This window comes from Diospyros lotus, chromosome 14 (assembly GCF_014633365.1).
Source record: "Diospyros lotus cultivar Yz01 chromosome 14, ASM1463336v1, whole genome shotgun sequence".
NCBI lineage: Eukaryota > Viridiplantae > Streptophyta > Magnoliopsida > Ericales > Ebenaceae > Diospyros > Diospyros lotus.
This window is the reverse complement of record NC_068351.1, coordinates 16,479,847-16,499,201: the sequence shown is the minus strand read 5'-3', so window position 1 is coordinate 16,499,201 and position 19,355 is coordinate 16,479,847. Positions and strand designations below refer to the sequence as shown.

Here is a 19,355-nt window from a genome sequence, read left to right as displayed (position 1 = left end):
CTAGAGAGTTTTTAAGAAATATAATAAAAAATGAAGCAATGAGATTGTATCTTAAATATAAAGAGAAGTTAAAAAGTGCATTCAATAAATTTAGTAGAAAGGTATCTTTATTACTTGACATTTGATATGACGTTATGACAACATCCCACTATATGTATGTCACAGTTCATAGGATTGATGAAGAATGGATAATCTGAGTTATTGGATTTTATGTATTGGTAGAACAAAATAAAAATAGTCTAATTTAAAATAAAATTAAAGAGACTATAATCATGATTACAATGATAAGATAATAACAATCTTATTTGACAATACTAACAATAATGGTTTTACTATTGAGTATTTAAAATACAATCGTTCATCATTTATTAGTAGAACAACATAAGGATAGTTTAATTGCAAATAAAATTAGAGAGACCAAATCTTGATTACAACATTGCCAATAAGATAATAACAATCACATTTGACAATGCCATAAACAATAGATTTGCCATTAAGAGTTTAAAATGTGATCTTTCATTAATTTTAGATAGACAATTATGTTATAATGGATGTATATGTCGCATCTTGAACTTGTATGTGTAAGATGGGCCGTAAGAATATAATGAAATATTAGTTAAAATAAGGGGTGCTTTGTCCCTAATGCGTGGTAGTGATACTTGTAATTATCTGGATTTGGCCTATCATATAAACTATTTTCGATAGATATTTAAATTAAGTGGAACTCCACATTTTTATTGTTACAAAAAATAACAAATAGTGATTAGGCACCTTTTTGAAATAGGGAAAACATCATGCATGACAAATATGAGACAGTGATCGGGCACAAAGTCGATAATGTTATGCATATATTAACATTTTATAATGCAACAAAAATATTTTCTTGATCCAAATATCCTACAACATATTTTTTATTGGTGAAATTTTTTCAATTGTCAAATGTTTTATAGAATGTAGGCCATTAGAGATGTATCAACAATTTATAACCCCAATAGAAATAAAATTTAGAAAATACTAAACCGATATCCTAATGTTATATCTTATAACAGTTGCATTAGATTTCATGTAGAAGTGGGAAGAGGTAGAATATTTTTTGGAGTTTTATGAAATAGCTATTGGGGTTAACACACAAGAGACAAAATAAAGATTCGAACTTTAATTATATATATAATTTATATGAGTCTTGTTTTTGTAATAAATCATCAAGTGAAAGTTCTTCTTCACAAGGAAAGTTTAAAGGATTATTAAAGTGAGGGCGATTAAAATACTTGAAATCTAAATAACTAAAGGGCACATCATCAAGTAGATTTAATGAACTTTAATTTTATTTAAAAAAAATTTCATTATTTGACAAAGAAATTAATAATTTTGATATTTTGCCATGATGGTTTCAAAACCAACATACATATCTAGTGTTGGCCACCATGACTTGAGATCTGCTAACCCCGTGTCCATAGTATCATCGAACTCTACTTTTTTTTATAAAGAACATAGTGTTGAACTTAAAGAGATCTAGGTTGTCATATTCAATCTTAGAAATGTGCATACACTTTAAGAATTAGTTGGATGTTGAATTTGATCACCAAAGAATAGAAGCAATAAATGAATCTAGGAAAGAGGTCGGGCACCTTCCAATGATCGGTTTGAACTTGCTTTACGTATTTTAATAATAAATTATTTGTTTTTACTTAGGTTTATTATTCTCTCATCAAACTATACTAACTTAAATATTAGAGTGCATATAGAAAGGAGGTTTGGACACCACTCAATAATCAATTAGTTTTTCTTTTATAAGATTTAATAATTTATTGTGCTTTTGCACCTAATTATATATATTTTTTATAAAACTATACTAACTTAAGCATCGATCTCGAAGGTGATCCCAAGGATAATTTTTTTGTAGGTATTTTAGTATTGAGAGTAGATCAAACATCACTCAAGGGTAATTTTGAAGGCAATTCTTCTATTACACCTAAATTATATATATATATATATTTGAACGTATTCTAACTTAAGCACCGGAGTGTCTTTAAAGACAACCTTGAGAGTAGTTCTTGTAGGTATTTATAGCATTTAAAGGAGATTTGACATAGATGACAAGGATTTATTTTTCTTTTATATGATTTATTAACTCATTATTTTCACGTGATCTCACGCCTAAATTATATTTATATTTTGCGAATATAAGCATTTGACTACTCTCGGGAGCAACCTTGAAAGCAGTTTTTTGTATACACTTTTACCATAAAAGATGTTGGAGAGGTACCGTGTAAAAGTTAATAAATTTGAAAATTTATTGTAAAATTAATAAATAAAATAAACAAAAATAATTTTGAGATTATAATTTAATTTTCAAGACTGAAAAATACGAACTACCAAAATGGTTGAAAGCTTATGTAATTTTTTTTTAAAAAGTAAAATATGTTTCGGATATTTTTATTTATATTTTAAAAACGCAATTTTTTTTTAAATTTACATGAGTCGGTTCATTCGGTTCAAATCTTGGCCCACTAAGATCTTGGCTGGCACGGGCCATGGGCCTGCGGCTTGGCCCGGCACGGCCCTATTATTAAGGGCTTAGGTCCCCTGCTGGGCTCCCTTTTTATAATATAGACCGTCATTTTTGGAAAAGAAAAGAAAAGACCGAACTCGACCTAATTCACGAAAGCCGAAGGCTTAGACTGGGAGTGGGCCGGCCGCACGTTTTACACCTGTACTTCAAATTTATGGGATCACGTCTTTATAGCCGGGCGCTTGTGTCCAAACGGGTCGGATTGCGTCGAGGGTTTTGGTGCAATCCCAATTTGGAAGTTTTATTCTAACTACCGGACTCGCTCAGAAACCCTAGCCCACCACGATAACTTCTATATCTTCAGCTTGCGCAGATAGATATAGATATACACAGGCGATATTGCATACATATCTTAAGCTAGTCGAAGCTCAACGCGTTTAGGGTTTGAAAGTTTACAGTGATGGAAGGGATCGTAGAGGGAGTGAACAACATAAACATCAATGAAGGCAAGGCCAAGAATCGTATTCAGGTCTCCAACACCAAGAAACCCCTTTTCTTTTATGTCAATCTCGCTAAGGTAAGGAAAATTGTATAGTTCCTCCCCCTCCCCCCCCACATCCAGAAGGGTTTAAATATAGTCCATGATTGTAGAACATTGTTTTCTTTTATTGGTTTTTGGCATTTAAATAATTGTTACTTGATGAAGGTTTTTTTTTTTTGAATTGCAGAGATACATGCAACAACACAATGAAGTGGAGCTTTCGGCCCTTGGGATGGGTATTACTTTCTTATCTGTGATTTGTCTTTCACAAGTTTTCTTCTTATTTACGTATATAAATGAATATATGCATATCTTTTGCGTGTAGATATGGTGCTTTGGTTGCAAGGTTTTTCAGTCTATTCATGTCTGGAATTGTTTTCCTTCTGCTACGTTAGACGCTAAGTTCTGCACATAGTTAAGTTTTATGACAACATGCATGTTTGTCTCATGTTCTGTATAGAAAATTGCTTTCTTCCCCAGAGGGGATGAACAACAAAACCTCTGTCTGCTCAGGGGGAAAGTTTTCCTTGATAGCATGTTTTTTACCTGGACAACGGAAGTGGAAGTGGTGCAGTCACTTCAATGTCTATTCTGCCACATTAGATGTTTAAACTTAAATTTAAGATCTTGACGAAGACTCCATTTCTTTGGATGTTAAATGTTTTTCTGTCAAATATTTTATCAACTTTTCTGTTGGGTTGCAGAAATCATTGGTAAAATGTTCTTCTAGCAGAGATTTTAACTATGAACCCAAAAGTTACTTTCATTGTCATGAAGTTGGACTTGTTATCCAGTCAACCAGAGGGTGCTGGAGAAGTGGATCGTGGATGAATGTGTGAGCTTGATTCTATAGTGTTCTGCTAAAAATTGGCAACATGCAGAGTCATCCTATTACAAACCTTCAGACACTATCGCATCCAAACCCTCACAGTGATTCTTTGGATCATCAGAGACAACAAGATTTGCAAAAATATTGGCTTTATTCTAAAACACCCACTTTGCCCAGCTTCTTTAGGGTTATGTTACTTTCTTCAACACCTTCCACATACCTAGCTATTCCAGCCTGCACTCCAATTGCTTAGTTACCTCTTTCGCTGTGGGTACAGCCATTCCTCTAGTTCACCTCGAACGCCCTTGTCCATCCCGTCTGGTATTCAGTTTCATTACATTGTGTTTTACATAGAAAAAGTTAAATACATGTGCTTGCTCATCCAGAGAGAGAGAGAGAGAGAGAGAGAGTTTATGTCACCTGTCTTTTTGTGGGTTACTGGTAAGAGGATGTAATGAAAATAATGTAGTCAATGTGCTACCATATATAGTAAGCTTTTGATGGCAAACAAAAAATCGCAAATAGAATAGGGAGATAAGTGAGAAGATGGAAAATAAAAGGAGTCAATGAAATTAAGTAGAAATAATTTAGTCTGAAGAATGTTCTTCAAATTCTAATAAAATGCCAAAACATAAAAATGAAGATCCTGTTTATCTTATTTATTTATTTATTTATTTATTTATTTATTTTTTTTGGGGGGGGGGTATTTTACTTTGTTTTGTCATTATGTGGTCCTTTATATAGTATATTGTGGCATTTAGAAATGTTCATCGACTTAACTTAGGTTACTGGACTGTGTTCTGAATTCTTTATAGTGCAAGATTTCATGTCATTGTTATTAATTTTAGTTAACATTTGAATTTGATAAATTCTTTAGAATTTTGTCTGAAACAAGTAGTTCTAAGGCCTTTTGAGTTATTTTGTTTTATATTTCAATAAATATGAAGTGTTTTCAAGTTACTTATAGCCTTTTGGTTGCTTTTATGATATTTGGGATTACGCCCCCTTGTGGGCGCCCTGCCACATGACCCCTTCAGTGACGAGGAGTAAACCCGGGTATAATCCACTAGCGGCTGCGCTGGGGGAGGATTCAAACCTGGGAACCAGGCTAGCCCACCTCCCCCAGCTGACCACTGAGGCAACCCCGTGGGATTGCTTTTATGATATTTATTTAACCATTTAGTATGTTCTTTTGTTAGGATATGCCTTACTTAACTTGAAAGGCATTACTTGAGTGATAGTGCTCGGGGACTGTTGATGCAGCGACAAGCAAAAACCCTAGGCTAGTTCTAGCCTAGGTCTAAGAACCACTAAGGAAAGAAATCAGATCTGATTTATTAACTGCTGTATGTTCCTCGTCTAACTGTAAAGAAGATATTTATAGGGTGGCTAGACTCCAACCCTAATGCGAAAACAAAAAGGAAACAAAAGAAACTAGAGTTCTAGCAAGACTGAAATTCAAATTACTAAAATTTAGGCCCCTTCTTTCCTTCCAATAATCACTTCCTAACTTTCCTTTTGGGCTTTCTTTTGTCAGCTTGGTCCATAAATTTAGTAGCTAGGGCTTCTGTGTCAGCTGTTTTCTTAGGGATGCATTCACTTTACACAAGTCAGTTACTCTACCTATGTTTATAAGCAATGAGAGAAATTTCTTAACGGTATTACTCTTATAAGTTGGTTAAAAGTCCCCCCCCCCAAAAAAAAGAATTGCATTTGGCAACTGACAACCAAATAAAAATTGTCGTATCTTCTTATTATAGATTATAGACACATTAACAAGTTAAAATCCATGTAATCGGCCTCACCTAGTCGGATTAAGGCTTCATGTTGTGTTGTATTAGAAGGATAATACATAAAGAGATATTCCCTCCATTCTTGAGAGCATGTAATTGCTTTCATTAATGTTCTTATTTTGGAAACTTCAATGACGTGGGATCTGTATGCAGCTTAGTTTGATGGTTGCTGTTCCATTAGCATGTACAAGTCAATGCTAAAAAAATTCCTGATCCTATGTGTTTGTATCACCGAGACAACATGAAAGCCTGCTGAAACATTTTTGCATTAGCTCATTGAAGCCGCTGGTTCTTGCAAGTAGCAACTATTACAGTAATCCCCTAATGGAAAGAAGGGCCTAGAATTAGACATGAAAAGTATATTACTGACCACCTCCAGAAAGATACATTTTTCAAGCACTTGTTCATGTAGTGGACGTAGCATGTTTTTGATGATGGAATTTGGAAAATGTTACTTATCATAAAATATATGCATAATTGGAATCAATCATTTTTATTTATCATAAAAAAGGTTACAATCAATTATATCATTGTTCTTGTTGTACTGCCCTCTGTCAATGTACTGTTGATGTCTATGTATGAGCAATGTTAAGTACATAAACACTGATGTCATTGTATGACCTATTTTGCAGCAATTGCCACAGTTGTTAGTGTTGCAGAGATTCTGAAAAATAATGGGTTTGCTGTCGAGAAGAGTGAGTATTTACTTGATCCATTGCTTTTGCTTTCAATCAAACATACCTAACTGGTCACTGATTTCTTGCTAAATTATTAGAACATTGAATTTACTTTTCTAAAACTGAAACATGCAGAAATCATGACATCTGCTGTAGATATGAAAGACGAATCTAGGGGAAGACCTGTCCAAAAAGCCAAGGTAAGTGTGATTATGCTGAACCTTCTCAGTAGTTGGTTCTCCCATGCCATTTTCTATAAAGAGGTCCTATTTTTTCGGTTTAATTATCGCTCTGCCTATTCTTAAGGAATGAATCTGTCCCAAGGTTATTTACTTCATAAATGTGGGACACTCACCAATATCATAGACCATTAGCAATAATGATCACCTGGATCACAATGTTACCTGTTTAAGGAATCAGAGTTACTTGGCCACTTTACTTTTTCTGGTAACATACGTTTCTAGACTGATTTTGACCCTTACAGATTCCCTAATGAGCATTAATTCTCATGTTGTGATATCTAAAGAAAACTTTTCTACCATATCATTGGCCATACCAACATTGAATTTTGTTGCCCGGTTTGAAGTTCTGAAGAGTGTATCTTCCTGTTCTCTCGGTGTTCTTTAGTCTGTTAACTCATCTCTAGAAAACTCTGAATGTTTATTACTCAAATTTTTATCTCTATTGTATGTTGTATCTTTCCTCTCTTGATCAGACCTATTCACTTGGTTGATGGCTTTGTTTTCAGATTGAGATTTTGCTGGGTAAGACGGAAAAATTTGACGAGCTGATGGCTGCTCAAGCGGAGGAGAGGGAGAGTAGAGATACCGATGGGCAGAGCTGAAGGAACTGTGGCAAATAATGAAAAATAATGCGTCAAGGTTAGTTCTGTAGTTATGGTTTCTCTGAATTTGTAATCTCTATAGCGGGAATGATGACAGTTTTTGTAGTAGCTCGCAGCCACTTATTTTTCTTCCAGTGATGCGTCTGTAGAGATCTTTTTAGTTTTTGCCAGTTTGGAATGTTGGATTTTGTTTATATCCTCCGGTTCTTTGCAGTTTATTTATTTTGGATTCATAAATTTAGTTGACTTCATCAGGGGCTATGTCATTTTCTTTATTTTTCATGAAATATTTGACTTCATGCGTGTAATTTATGCTCAAAGTATGCTTGATATGAACTATGTATTTTTGTTTTGATTTGGTAAAATTTGAATTTGGTAATACTTGCAAGCTTCATTTATGCTTTGCCCACGTCTCTTTTTGGGTAATAATTTATATTCTCTGCGTTCCATTCATACTTAAAGTGAACAACTTCCAGTTTATCAATAAATAGATTAAAAATAACCGCCGGAGTTGTAGTCCAGGGGTTAATGGTGGGTGGTAAATTATCAGGGCTGAGTATTTGGAATATTTGGATATTGTTTTCATTATCTCTTGTACTTGATAGTACCATGACCATATGTTTCTAGGGTTTAATAAGGTGGGGTGGGTTTTGTTCAGGATTAATAATAAATACTTAAAAAGTGTTGAAACTAAATTTTTGTATAGATGGACAGACTTGGGATAAATGTAACTCTCTCTAAGATTGCTTGCAATGGAAAAATGTCATCAACTTAACCTTACTCCTGGAATTTCTTCATGACAATGAAAAAGAAACATAAAATGGAGTCGGAGTTCGACCTTCGATATACAAGAACATCCACGTACTTGGAAGTTGGAACACTACATCCTTAAATCTTAATGGGTAGAAAGGGCATCGATCCAGTACAAGAATCATTATTTATTCCACAACTCTCTATCCAGTCCAGAGCTTCTATCGCAGCGAGCGACGGCAACTTTGATATAGCTGCTAGTGAAGCAGGCATTTGACGGCAGGTTTGGTATGGGTAGCTCTTCCATGGGCATTGAAGCAGGTGGCGTAAGCCCTCCTTCCCGGCGTTGCAGACGCTATGTACACGCGATCGAGCTTGATATTGGTGCATCCGGCGCCGACCTGGCTGCAACTCAGATTTATTGCCGAATCTGTCGCCGAAGTCCCCACAATTCCGTAGTACGATATGTCGCTCAGCTGAACCGCCGATGTCTTCGGACCAGTTGCCCAGTCAAGGAACACAACTACTTCATCGGTAAATGTTGAAAGAAGGAACATGAAGAATTAGTGAAAAATGCGATCTTCTTACTTTGTTTTGGCAATCGACACGACTAGGGCAGTAGAACTGGTCGATCAATATGGGGTTACTGACTGCAACGAACTTAATCTGTTGGAATGAAATTCTCCTCGCATAGCCGCTTCCTCCCTGAGCAGCCAGCCATGATATGATGATGATTTAATAATCAGAGGGGGGCTGGCTGGGAATTAATTAATGAAGATCTGAAGTTGTTAATTAGGTTACCTGCCAGGACTTGATCCGAACTCCGGTCATGGTTCCTTTCAATGTACAGTTCCTCACGTGAACGTCTTCCACTGTGTCAAAGCCTCCGTGTCCCAAGGCCCCGATGCTGCATTCCCAAGATAGATTAGCCCTTAATTTCTTAATTAATCAACCTCGATCGAAGCAGTAGGAGAATCGCATCGTAAACCTGATTCCATGGCCCGGCCCGCACGTTATGCCGGTGATATTGATGTTGGAGGAGCCGCCGCTTATGGCAATGCAATCGTCGCCTGGGGAAAACACGTGGGAAAATGAAGAACGAGCCATAGGACTAAACCTGTTGTTTGTGAATGTTGATCTGATTATTAGTACTAAACCTGTTGCTATGTTACAGTTGCGGATTTGGACGGCGCTGGAGCCGGCGATGTTGATGCCGTCGGTGTTAGGGCTTGTTCCGGGGGCAATTATCCGGAGGTTAGAGAAGGCTACGCCTTTGCAATTCATGACAGTTATGTGGCGCCTTTGGGGGTTGATATGGGTCAGCCCGTTGAGCTGAAGCCCGTTGCATCTGTTAAATGTTAATGCCTGCCCTCCATTATAGCAAACAAAATATCAGGTTGGCTTGTCCCCCTTCTTCTTCTTCCATCCATCCTCAGCAAAAATTGTTAAAAGAGCGGCATAACTAATCTAATTGGGTTTTAGTTTGTTATTTAAGTCGGTAGATAAATTATGCATTTTGATCTTCTAAATAACACACGTTGCTTAATTTATAATAAACAACGTTAATTTGATAACTCAAATAATAATTATATTTGAGTTAGACCCCATATAATAAAACAAGTTAGATCTCAAATAATAATTATATTTGAATTATCACATCAGCATTATAAAGTTATTTAGAAGATTAAAATTTCATAAATCATTACCTTAAAAGAAGCCGTTACTACTAGGATAGGATTAGAAGAAATTGCTACTTACAGTTGGGCCTTTGCAATTTGCAGCCTGCATTGACAAAAATGGGGATTGAGTTTGAGCTAAATCAAAGAATAATAAATGGAAGTAGGAGAACAACTTCAAATTGACAAAATTGTTAGGGACATACATTTTGTTCGTTGTGCAAACAAGCATTGGGCCACCAAGCAGAGCCCTGACCGTTGATCTGTCCAGGTCCGGTGATGGTCAGGCCGTTGACGTAAGAGAAGGAGAGCCACGTGTCAGTGTGATACCCCTTCCATGCCCACTTCGTATTCGGGGCGACCAGGTTTCCTGAAACCTGTTTGTCCACGGAGGAGAGTAACGTATAATAATTTTTAAACCTCTTAAAAGTGTCAAATTAAGTCTTATATTTTGTTTTATTTTTTTTTTTACAAAATATTAAACTCAAAAGTTTATATACAATTTTGGAATAAATTTGAGTTAGTTTTTATCCGTACAGCATTCCTCCATCTATTAATTTTTTTTTTTTTTTTAATCTTTTTCATGCCTCTATTCTTCTTCTTCTTATATACACCAAAATAGATCGAACACACACTAATAAACTGTGATGATTAGTTAAAGGGGGTACTTGGAGATGTATATTAGATGGCTTGCAGGGGCCTGTAAAATCTGCAGGCATAAGCATGAACGTCTTTGCAGGTATCACCAGCACGGCAACCCCAACACCAACACCACTCCCATCATCTCCACACACTGCTTTCCACGCCTTAAGAAATGCCTGTATATATATTCATAGGTTATACATTCATTCATTCATTCTCAACAAAACATATATATGGATTAACCATCACACATATAATAAACACACACACAAACACACATATATATAATCAATCTTGAGATTAAAGGGTGGTTTGCCCTATGGACACATGAATTTAAAAAAAAAAATCACACAAAAGTTTATTGGATGATGTTTAATAGTTGTAATTTAATTTTATATTTTTAAGATAAAATTTTAATTTAAGGGAAATAGCTTTGTAAAGTTAGTGTAATAACTTTATAAAACGTGGTGTTCCCCTAAAATAAAGATGCGCCAATCACATCTACCTTTTGGTTTGTTTTCAGTTAAGCATTGTATATTGATTAAACTTGTGCTAATACGTATCAAAGATTAATTAACTCTTTGTTCCCCTCCCTCCACCCTATATTGTCATCAGTATCATCCAACTACCTTTGAGATTTAAAAGACAAAAAATACTAATGGTTTCCCAATGAGAATTTTTTTGATGTATATATATATATAATAAGCAACTGAACACCAAATTAATTAGCCTTGCTAAACCTAACTTGGGATCCCTTTGATGGCTTCTGACTGTTTGGCTAGGGGAAAGAGCGGTACTGTTAAAGGGTATAAAATGGATGAAGAGGAGAGGTATACCTGGGAATCATCAGCCTTCCCGTCTCCAACGGCTCCATAATTCATCACATTAAAAGACCTGCTCTGCAGAGGACTGCTTGCTGTGCCCACCCCACCCCGAACTATGCACAGCAGCAACAAAATAATCGGCCACTCACCCTGCATACACATGATCAACACAATGCTCATCAACATTAATTAAACCAAAACAAACAAACAATATATAGCAGTAGCTAGGGAGAGAGATCGTCGTACCATGGATCTGGCAAACTCTACTCTATCCGGAGGTTTAATTTTGGATTTTGGTTCCTAGCTAGCTCATCGACCATGCTGTCTTGCCTTGAATATATAGAGCATACACACACACACACACACACACACATATATATATATATATATATATTCTTCTTGTATTTGCCTTGTTTTACAAGTTCCAGCTCCTCAAGACACATGCATATATATTTCAATCACAAGCTTGGGTTCTAAGCCAGCAGCTTGAATAATTTAATTAATTTACAGGCATGACCATGAACGTTTAACGTATATTTTTAGACCCGTACGTACGACTCAATCAACTACTTTGCTTCTCCTGGTTTTTTGCTCGTGTTCACGTAATGTTCTAAAGAATTGGCTAACACCACCATAATTTTACTCGCATATGTGAAAGCCAGAAAGGTATTATTCTTGCATACAGAGAACTATATTATTTATTTTAATATATATATATAGCGATACACTAATATTTGTGCAATTATAAGTCAGTTTAACAGGTGCTTTAATTAATTAATTTACTTCGTAATATAGAATCGATAACGATTAATCATTAATTCATTAACTAATTATAGTGATCATGTGATGGGCATGTGCTTAGCCTTCTGATCGGGCGGCCTTCATGGCCGTAAGTACATGCAAGAACTGGGGATGAAATGCAGCATTAATTATAAATTTCTTAACTAGGTAGCTTAATTAGTTGGACTTTTTGTCATCCTTACTCAACCCCAAAAAAAGAACAAGAAAATTGTTGGAGATACTTATTCTTTACCATGCTGTCATCCTGACTTCTTTGGGAACTCGAGTTAGAGGTCGATTATAAGAGGCACACTCCGAAGACTGACAGCTTCATCCCTAATTTGATGAGTTGTCTCTTCTTTTATCATTAGTATTTCGAGTAAAAGACTTATCTTCTCTCTTTTAGGCTTTCTGTTGTCAATATGGGTTCCTTTGTCGATCGGAGCATTAATTGTTCTTTGATATTGATATAATATTGCGAGCAAACATATAACTCATTCAACGTTTTAGGAGAGTTTTTCAATAGAGAAAAACCAAACCTAGTATCCTTTAATTCATCAGTCTTTTCATGGTATCTATTCCCGTGAAACCTTTCACAAGTTGACGATATAATTGAGAGAATGCCTTTAATGCTCCTTTCGGGGAGGGTGTTGTAACTATCTCATGCCCTTTATGTAAAGGGCGAGAGAAACCTTGGCAAAGCATGGCATCCAAGGCTCCCTTTCCCTCCATATCGTCTTGCTAAAGATGTACATTTTTATTCCTAAAAACTTTTTGATGCGAGGATATATTCAAAATGGTCAAGGACGGGTTGATCAAGTACTTGGCGAGATAAAGGAATAATAGTTGACTAGACAACTTAGTATCCTCGCCTTCCATGTAGACTTCTCTGAAGGTTAGGGATAACCTCACGAACTTCTTGCTCGTTCATGCTTTAGCTTTAGGATCGACTTCGTTGGGGATGGAGACCTCAATCCATGTGCTCATCAATCACTTCTAGTTGGAGAACAACTTCTTCAACTTCTACGATATATGTTGTTCTGTCTTTAGCCTTCTCAATTAGGATCACATGGTGGAGATTGAAGAGGTCATGTGCCTCCTTCAATGCCATGAATGACTATTCTCTTTTTCTCTATTATTGGTTCAATCTCTGCAAATGTAGTTTCGAAGACAACCTTCCCCTCTGCTACTTTGATTAATTCAAGGTTGATAGTTTGTGTTTTGTATTGCTACTTCTTCCTTGATTATTGGCAAGGATCTGGACTTGTCTCCTTAGCTTGCCTAATTGTATGAGAAGAGCTAAAAGATCCAAGGCTTCTAGATGATTGTCCAGTTACTTTTCTTCATGAGTAGTTTCTGAATTGGACGGATTATCATCAATGATTGGATGATCAATGAGGTGATTTGTCATCTCTCTAAGTCAAAGGAAATCCTTTGTTCTTGTTGAGTTATGTTTTGATGGGTGATAAAATCTTAGGCAAAATTTTTAATGAATTTAATATTAAATCAATAATTGAGTAAAGCCCTCTATGAATCGAGTGACATATTAATCTACTTGAGTAAACCTTTCTGGTAATCGAGTGAATGTGATTAGAAAAGTTAGTTTTAACTAACTTTTAAAACATCACTCAAGTATTTAATGCTAGTAATCGAGTAGATCAGTTGACGGGCTTACCATTAATCAATTAAGAAAAGGATAAGTTGAGTGACAAGTTATCATACTCAACTGCCTTAATGGCTTAATCAAATAATACTTGTAAAGTGATAGACTATTCAACTATCACATAAATGTTCTAATATTTAATCCAATATATATATATATATGTTGTATCGAGTAATGCATTGAAAAAATACTTCAATTGAGGGATTTGACTTATTAGTCAAGTAAATAAATTGAATAATCAAGTAAGAAATAGAATTGAAATAGGAAGCCTTTGTGCTTATATATATACTTAATTGACTGAAAGAAATTAGTAATCAAATATATTATATTTTCAGTTGAGTAAAGAATTCCCTTACTCGAGTAAAATAACAACCGTAAAATGTCAAGGCTTTGTACTTTAACATTAATCAACTAAGAGTTTTGCTTAATCAATTATTTTATTTCTTAGTTGAGTAAATTTATACCTTAGTCGAGTACATTATACATAATAGAGAGTAAGTTTCTATTTCTCATTTATTAATCGACTATCAAGTATATCATACTTGAGTAATGAGATGATTTAATCAAATACAAAAAATAGCTAATAGAGTAATCCTTCTGAAGCACACATGCTAATTGATTACAATTTGTCTGGTATTCAAGCAATGTTATTATATAATCGAATATCTATGTGACTTAGTCAAGTAAATTTGATTGGACAAAGAGTGGATCTCGAAATAGTAATCGACTAAATGAATTGTGTAGTTGAGCAAAGTTTGAGCTAAATTGACTATCTTCAAATCCACTTGAGTAATTACTGTAAATAATCGAATAATCTTATTTTTTACTTGAGTATTTATAATTTGAAAAACTAGCTGTTAACAATACATTTAATGCTCACAATTTTCAGTTTTTTGACAATGATTAGTTCATTAAATGTTGTCTAATTGTTCTTTGATGCAAATGAGATGAAATTGAGCTACAATTGTTTGGTAGGAAATATTTTTAATTTTTGTTGAGAGCAAATGGGTGTTATTTCTAAAATCTGCTTTCAGTTATAAATAGACTATAGTATGTAAGGAATGGATTATGAAATGAAATATTGAATTCAGACTCTTGGCTTACATTTTTCTCTCTTGATCTTTCCTTGTTTTCCTTTTATTCTCTCTATTTTTGCTCAGTCTCTACCTCCAATTCTACTCTCTTTCTTCTCAATTTCCTTTCTAAACCCTAGCCTAGACCTAGGTTGTGACATTTGGTATTAGAGTTATCGATTCTCAAAAGCTCTTTGCCTACTGTTCTTTGGAAGTTAAACGTAGATCAACAATTTTTGAAAATTTAACAAGCCAACAATTATTGAAAGCTGGTTTCAAAGTTTTGAAGCAGAGCTAAAGGCGATTGGGAAAAGGCACAAAGTGAAGCCAGGCGATCCTCAATCTTTTATCTAGCTCAAGTCGACGACGAGCATCTAATATGAGTGATCAACGCTCATCATAGTCAATCACTCTAAGGCTTGATTGGCGAACAGAGCAAAGGCGATCGAATTTTATGCAATTATGATAGGATACCTCCACTAATTGGATCCAATGAACTGGGTAGTTAATTGATTGAAGGCAATGGGTGGATTAAGTTATGGAAGAATGAACGAGGATGAAGCAATTGGAAACTCAGTTGGACACATTGGAGCTCAACTTTTGATAGCACCATGAGCAACCAGAAGAGAGATTGGAGACGATGGAACTTGGCCTCCATCAAACTCAAAAGGAGATGAGTTGAGGCAAAGCTAAGACGATGGCAATGGAGAGGAATCTGAGAGAAAACTTCTCTAATCTTCAAGAAGAATTCTTTGGTTTTAGATATAAGCTAAGCATCATCCTAAGTCTGTTCTCCAAAATTCCTAACTAAGCGTGCCGACAGACTTCCTTCTAAGGTCCACCTCGACGTCGATTCTAATAGGGTTAAGAATCCGACAACATGCTCATAATCATCCAGAAACAGAAGAATGATCAAAATTTGTATTAGAAAATTTCACTAGGGGAGCATAGGTCAATTAGTATCACACCCCATAGCCAAGGCTAGACATTCTGGTATTCGAAGGAGACAAAAAAAGATGGTGGATATGGAGATGTGAACAATTCTTTTACCAATATAGAGTGGCAGAATGACAAAATGTAAATTTGAAAGCCGTTTATCTCAATGACATAGCAGATGTATGTTTCCAAGGGTGGAGTAAGAGAGGGATGGAATTGAGTTGGCTTGAGTTTGTGGAAGATTTCTACATGTGATTCGAGGAAAGAACTAGGAAAACGTCATTGAAAAATTCAATAAGCTAAGGCAATAAGGTTCGATAAATGAGTATCAAACTAGGTTTGAGGAGCTAAAATCATTAGTGATCATATCTTATCCGACCTTGAATGAAACATATTTTGTGTCTAGTTTCGTAAATAGGTTTAATGACGAATTAAGACTGATTGTTAAGATGATGTAGCATGTAACAGTGCAGTAGGCAATTGAGGAGGTGAGAATACATGAGCTTGCATTAGAAGCTATTTTCAAAAAGCACGAACCTCTAACATAAGGTTATCCTTTATGCAGTCAAGAGATGGGAGAAAATGCCTAGATTGTAGCCTCAGGTCTAACACAAGAAAAAGAGCATCCTAGGGTTTACACTAACCCTAATGCAACCAAACCTCCTATTATGGAGCCAAGAAGAAGGCCTGGATTATGTTTTAAATACGAGGACAAATTCAGCTCGGACCACCAATGCTACAATTGTTGAATATGGAAGGCTTAAAGGAAGACAACGAAAAATGAGAGTCAACTGGAATTAGATAAAGAAACAATGGCTCAATGTAATAAGTTTCTTGAAAACAAGAAACCTTTCAAGGAAGGGAAAATTGTCCTGTTGCCAAGGGTAATAGAGAGGATAATAACGTAATTAAGTTACAATTGTTTATTAAGAGATATTTTTAATTTCTGTTCAGAGCACATGGGTGTTGTTTCTAGAATTTGTTTTTTTTTATAAATAGACTATAGTATGTAAAGAATGGATTATGAAATGAAATATTGAATTCAGACTTCTTTCTTTACACTTTTCTCTCTCGATCTTCCTTGTTTTCCCTTTATTCTCTTTGGTTCTGCTTAATCTCTCCCTTCAATTCTGTGCTCTTTGTGTCTCCCAAATTCTTCTCAATTTCCTTTCTAAACCCTAGCCCAACCCTAGGTTGTGTCAAGCTGCTCCCATTAAAAGCTAAATAGTTAGTTGATTGAAAAGTCTTTGGTGATGAGCCATGGTAATAGACATATGTAGTAGGGCTGAACCATTATAAAAGTTGTGTTGCATTCTTTCAATTATTTCATTTTCTTTGCATTTTGCATACTTAGATTTTAATTTTTGGGTAAGTTTAATTCACCCCCACTTAAGCTAACAAGTTCTATTAGTTCTCATAAGCGACACTAAATTAATGGCATGAGAACTAGTCACCACTTAAATTTATAAGACTTCACACGAGATTCGGGCCACGTTTTAAGATGATCTAGACTTGAGATTTTTACACAATCAAAACAACAGTAATTGCCCTAGGGTTAGATTAGAAAGATGCCACTTTGATGTTTAAGTTAGCAAAGAATTCGAAAGATAGTTTATAGGCTTGTAAGACTAGTGTAGAATGTCAAGCTCATCCCTCAAGGTCTTTTGATAACTTTTGGATTAACTTCATAATAAGGATCACGATAAGAAATAGACAATCTTGGTTATGTCACAAAGAATTAGTTGATTCCTCTTGATTTTAGGAGTTTGTGATTGATTTTGATTGGAATTATTAGATAAGTGTGGTCTCATCCTAAATGTATAGAGATTAGGACACTTGGTATCAAGGAGGCTTGAAATGCCTATCTTATTTTTCTCCATTCTAAGTTTGAATTTATTCATTTCCTATCATAAGGATTGTCTCATATTAAGGGCTTGTTTGACCAGAATTGCCTCTAGAAGAGAGTTTAATGGATAAACACTTTGAAACCTTCTCCTATCTAAATTGTGCTTATGAAGATTATCCATATTTTGCTCTAGTATATACTTTGGTGTTTGTCTCAAACATGGATTAGGTTCTTTTACCTTATTTATCTGTAAATAATTTGAAAGTATAATTTGTCCAAAATCTAAGGTTGCGTTCTCTTTATTATTTTCAAGTCATTTTTAGTTTATAATTTTGTAAAATAATGAAAACACGTTCTCTTTGCTGTTTTTAAAAATACATTTTTGAAAACAAAACAAAAAATTATAAAGAAAACTCAAAATAACAAAAAATTGTTTTAAGTGTTTTTATCCAAAACAAAGTCAACACTCAAAACATATTTATTTATTTATTTATTCATATTTTATTATTATAATGGCAAAAAATATTATAAAATTCATTAACTTTAAAATGTATATATATTTTTAATAATATATTAATATTAAATATTTATAATTTACTTAATAATCAAATTTATTGAATAAAATATCATTAATAAAATATTTTCAAAATTTCAAAAAGAACGCGTTTTCTAATTTTATGTTTTGAAAAGTAATTTTTCAAAATGACAAAAAAAACGCATTTTCAATTTTCTAAAAACAGACTACTAAAACAGAAAACTGAAAATGAATTCAAAACTCAAAATTAAAAATTGAAAAGTAAAGAGAACGCAGTCTAAGGTTGCGTTCTCTTTGCTGTTTTTAAGTTATTTTTAGTTTTCAATTTTCTAAAATAATGAAAACGCGTTCTCTTTACTGTTTTTAAAAATGTATTTTTGAAAACAAAAAAAAATTATAAAAAAAACTCAAAACAACAAAAAGTTATTTTGAGTGTTTTCATTCAAAATAAACTCTAAATTCAAAATACATTTATTTATTCATATTTTATTATTGTAATGAAAAAAAAATTACAAAATTCATTAACTTAAAAATATATATATTTTTAATAATATATTAACATTAATATTTTCAATTTACTAAATAATCAAATTTATTGAATAAAATATTATTAAAAATTTATTTTCAAAATTTTAAAGAGAACACGTTTTCTAATTTTTTGTTTTGAGAAATAGTTTTTCAAAATGAAAAAGAGAATGCATTTTTAATTTTCTAAAAATAGACTACCAAAACAAAAAATTAAAAATAAATTCAAAACTCAAAACTGAAAATTAAAAAGTAAAGAGAACGCAGCGTAAGTTATTCATGATAATTAAGTATTCAAAGCCAAGCTCTGAGTTTAACTTCTAACGCGACGTTAAATTTCTAGCGTAACTCTGATGACATAACGCTTTGGCCTATCTATATATCTTTATTTTTTCCAGACATTATCAGTGCATTGTCAAGCAGCCCAAGTAAATTTAACAGTTAACCTTCTTTTCTTGTTTTTTTCCCCCTTGGTAGCGCCTGTTAACTTTTAATCTACCACTCTCATACCCCTTGGACAAATTTGTTGTGCTGCTGTCAACCTACAAAAGTGTTTGCTCTGAGGATCAGGTTAATAACGTCCCCAATTAAACATATCAACGAATGTGTTTGTTATCTTTATAAATTGATCTTTATTGTGAATAAGTAACAATAAATGATTGATTTGGCACATATCTATGTAATGCTCGGAAGACACTATTTTTTTTTTTTTTTATCAGGTTTGGATATTTTAATAATTATAAAAAAAAAATAGACTAGTTTAACCAAATAATATCTCGATAGAAATATTAAAAAATGATAATAAAAAGCATTTTATGATAAATAAAATTACTTAACATAATCGGAGAGAATGCCCAACAAGCGAAGCAAGAACTATAACATCCATTTAAAATAATAATGTAAACATTT

The 19,355-nt window shown here is 34.0% G+C and overlaps 2 protein-coding genes across 3 annotated transcripts; one reads left to right on the top strand and one right to left on the bottom strand.

Moving 5' to 3' along the window:
* The first annotated feature begins 2,765 nt into the window (after positions 1-2,765).
* LOC127790859 (uncharacterized protein At2g34160-like) lies at positions 2,766-7,442 on the top strand. The gene is made up of 5 exons (XM_052320585.1): positions 2,766-3,089; positions 3,241-3,289; positions 6,308-6,370; positions 6,488-6,552; positions 7,101-7,442. Exons 1-5 carry the CDS (start codon positions 2,973-2,975, stop codon positions 7,194-7,196), a joined length of 390 nt encoding a protein of 129 aa, XP_052176545.1. The 5' UTR covers positions 2,766-2,972; the 3' UTR covers positions 7,197-7,442.
* Positions 7,443-7,910: 468 nt separating this feature from the next.
* On the bottom strand, positions 7,911-11,469 carry LOC127790858 (probable polygalacturonase At3g15720). 2 transcript variants are annotated; one of them, XM_052320584.1, is made up of 10 exons: positions 11,335-11,469; positions 11,101-11,238; positions 10,291-10,440; positions 9,829-9,999; positions 9,705-9,728; positions 9,104-9,311; positions 8,935-9,016; positions 8,748-8,853; positions 8,535-8,651; positions 7,912-8,437 (listed from the first exon to the last, which is right to left on the bottom strand). In XM_052320584.1, the coding sequence occupies exons 1-10, from the start codon at positions 11,335-11,337 to the stop codon at positions 8,204-8,206; spliced, it is 1,233 nt and encodes a 410-aa protein (XP_052176544.1). In that variant the 5' UTR covers positions 11,338-11,469; the 3' UTR covers positions 7,912-8,203. The 2 variants fall into 2 exon arrangements, with proteins under 2 accessions (XP_052176543.1, XP_052176544.1); XM_052320583.1 differs by having other exon boundaries at positions 7,911-8,437; positions 8,935-9,311.
* Positions 11,470-19,355: the final 7,886 nt, after the last annotated feature.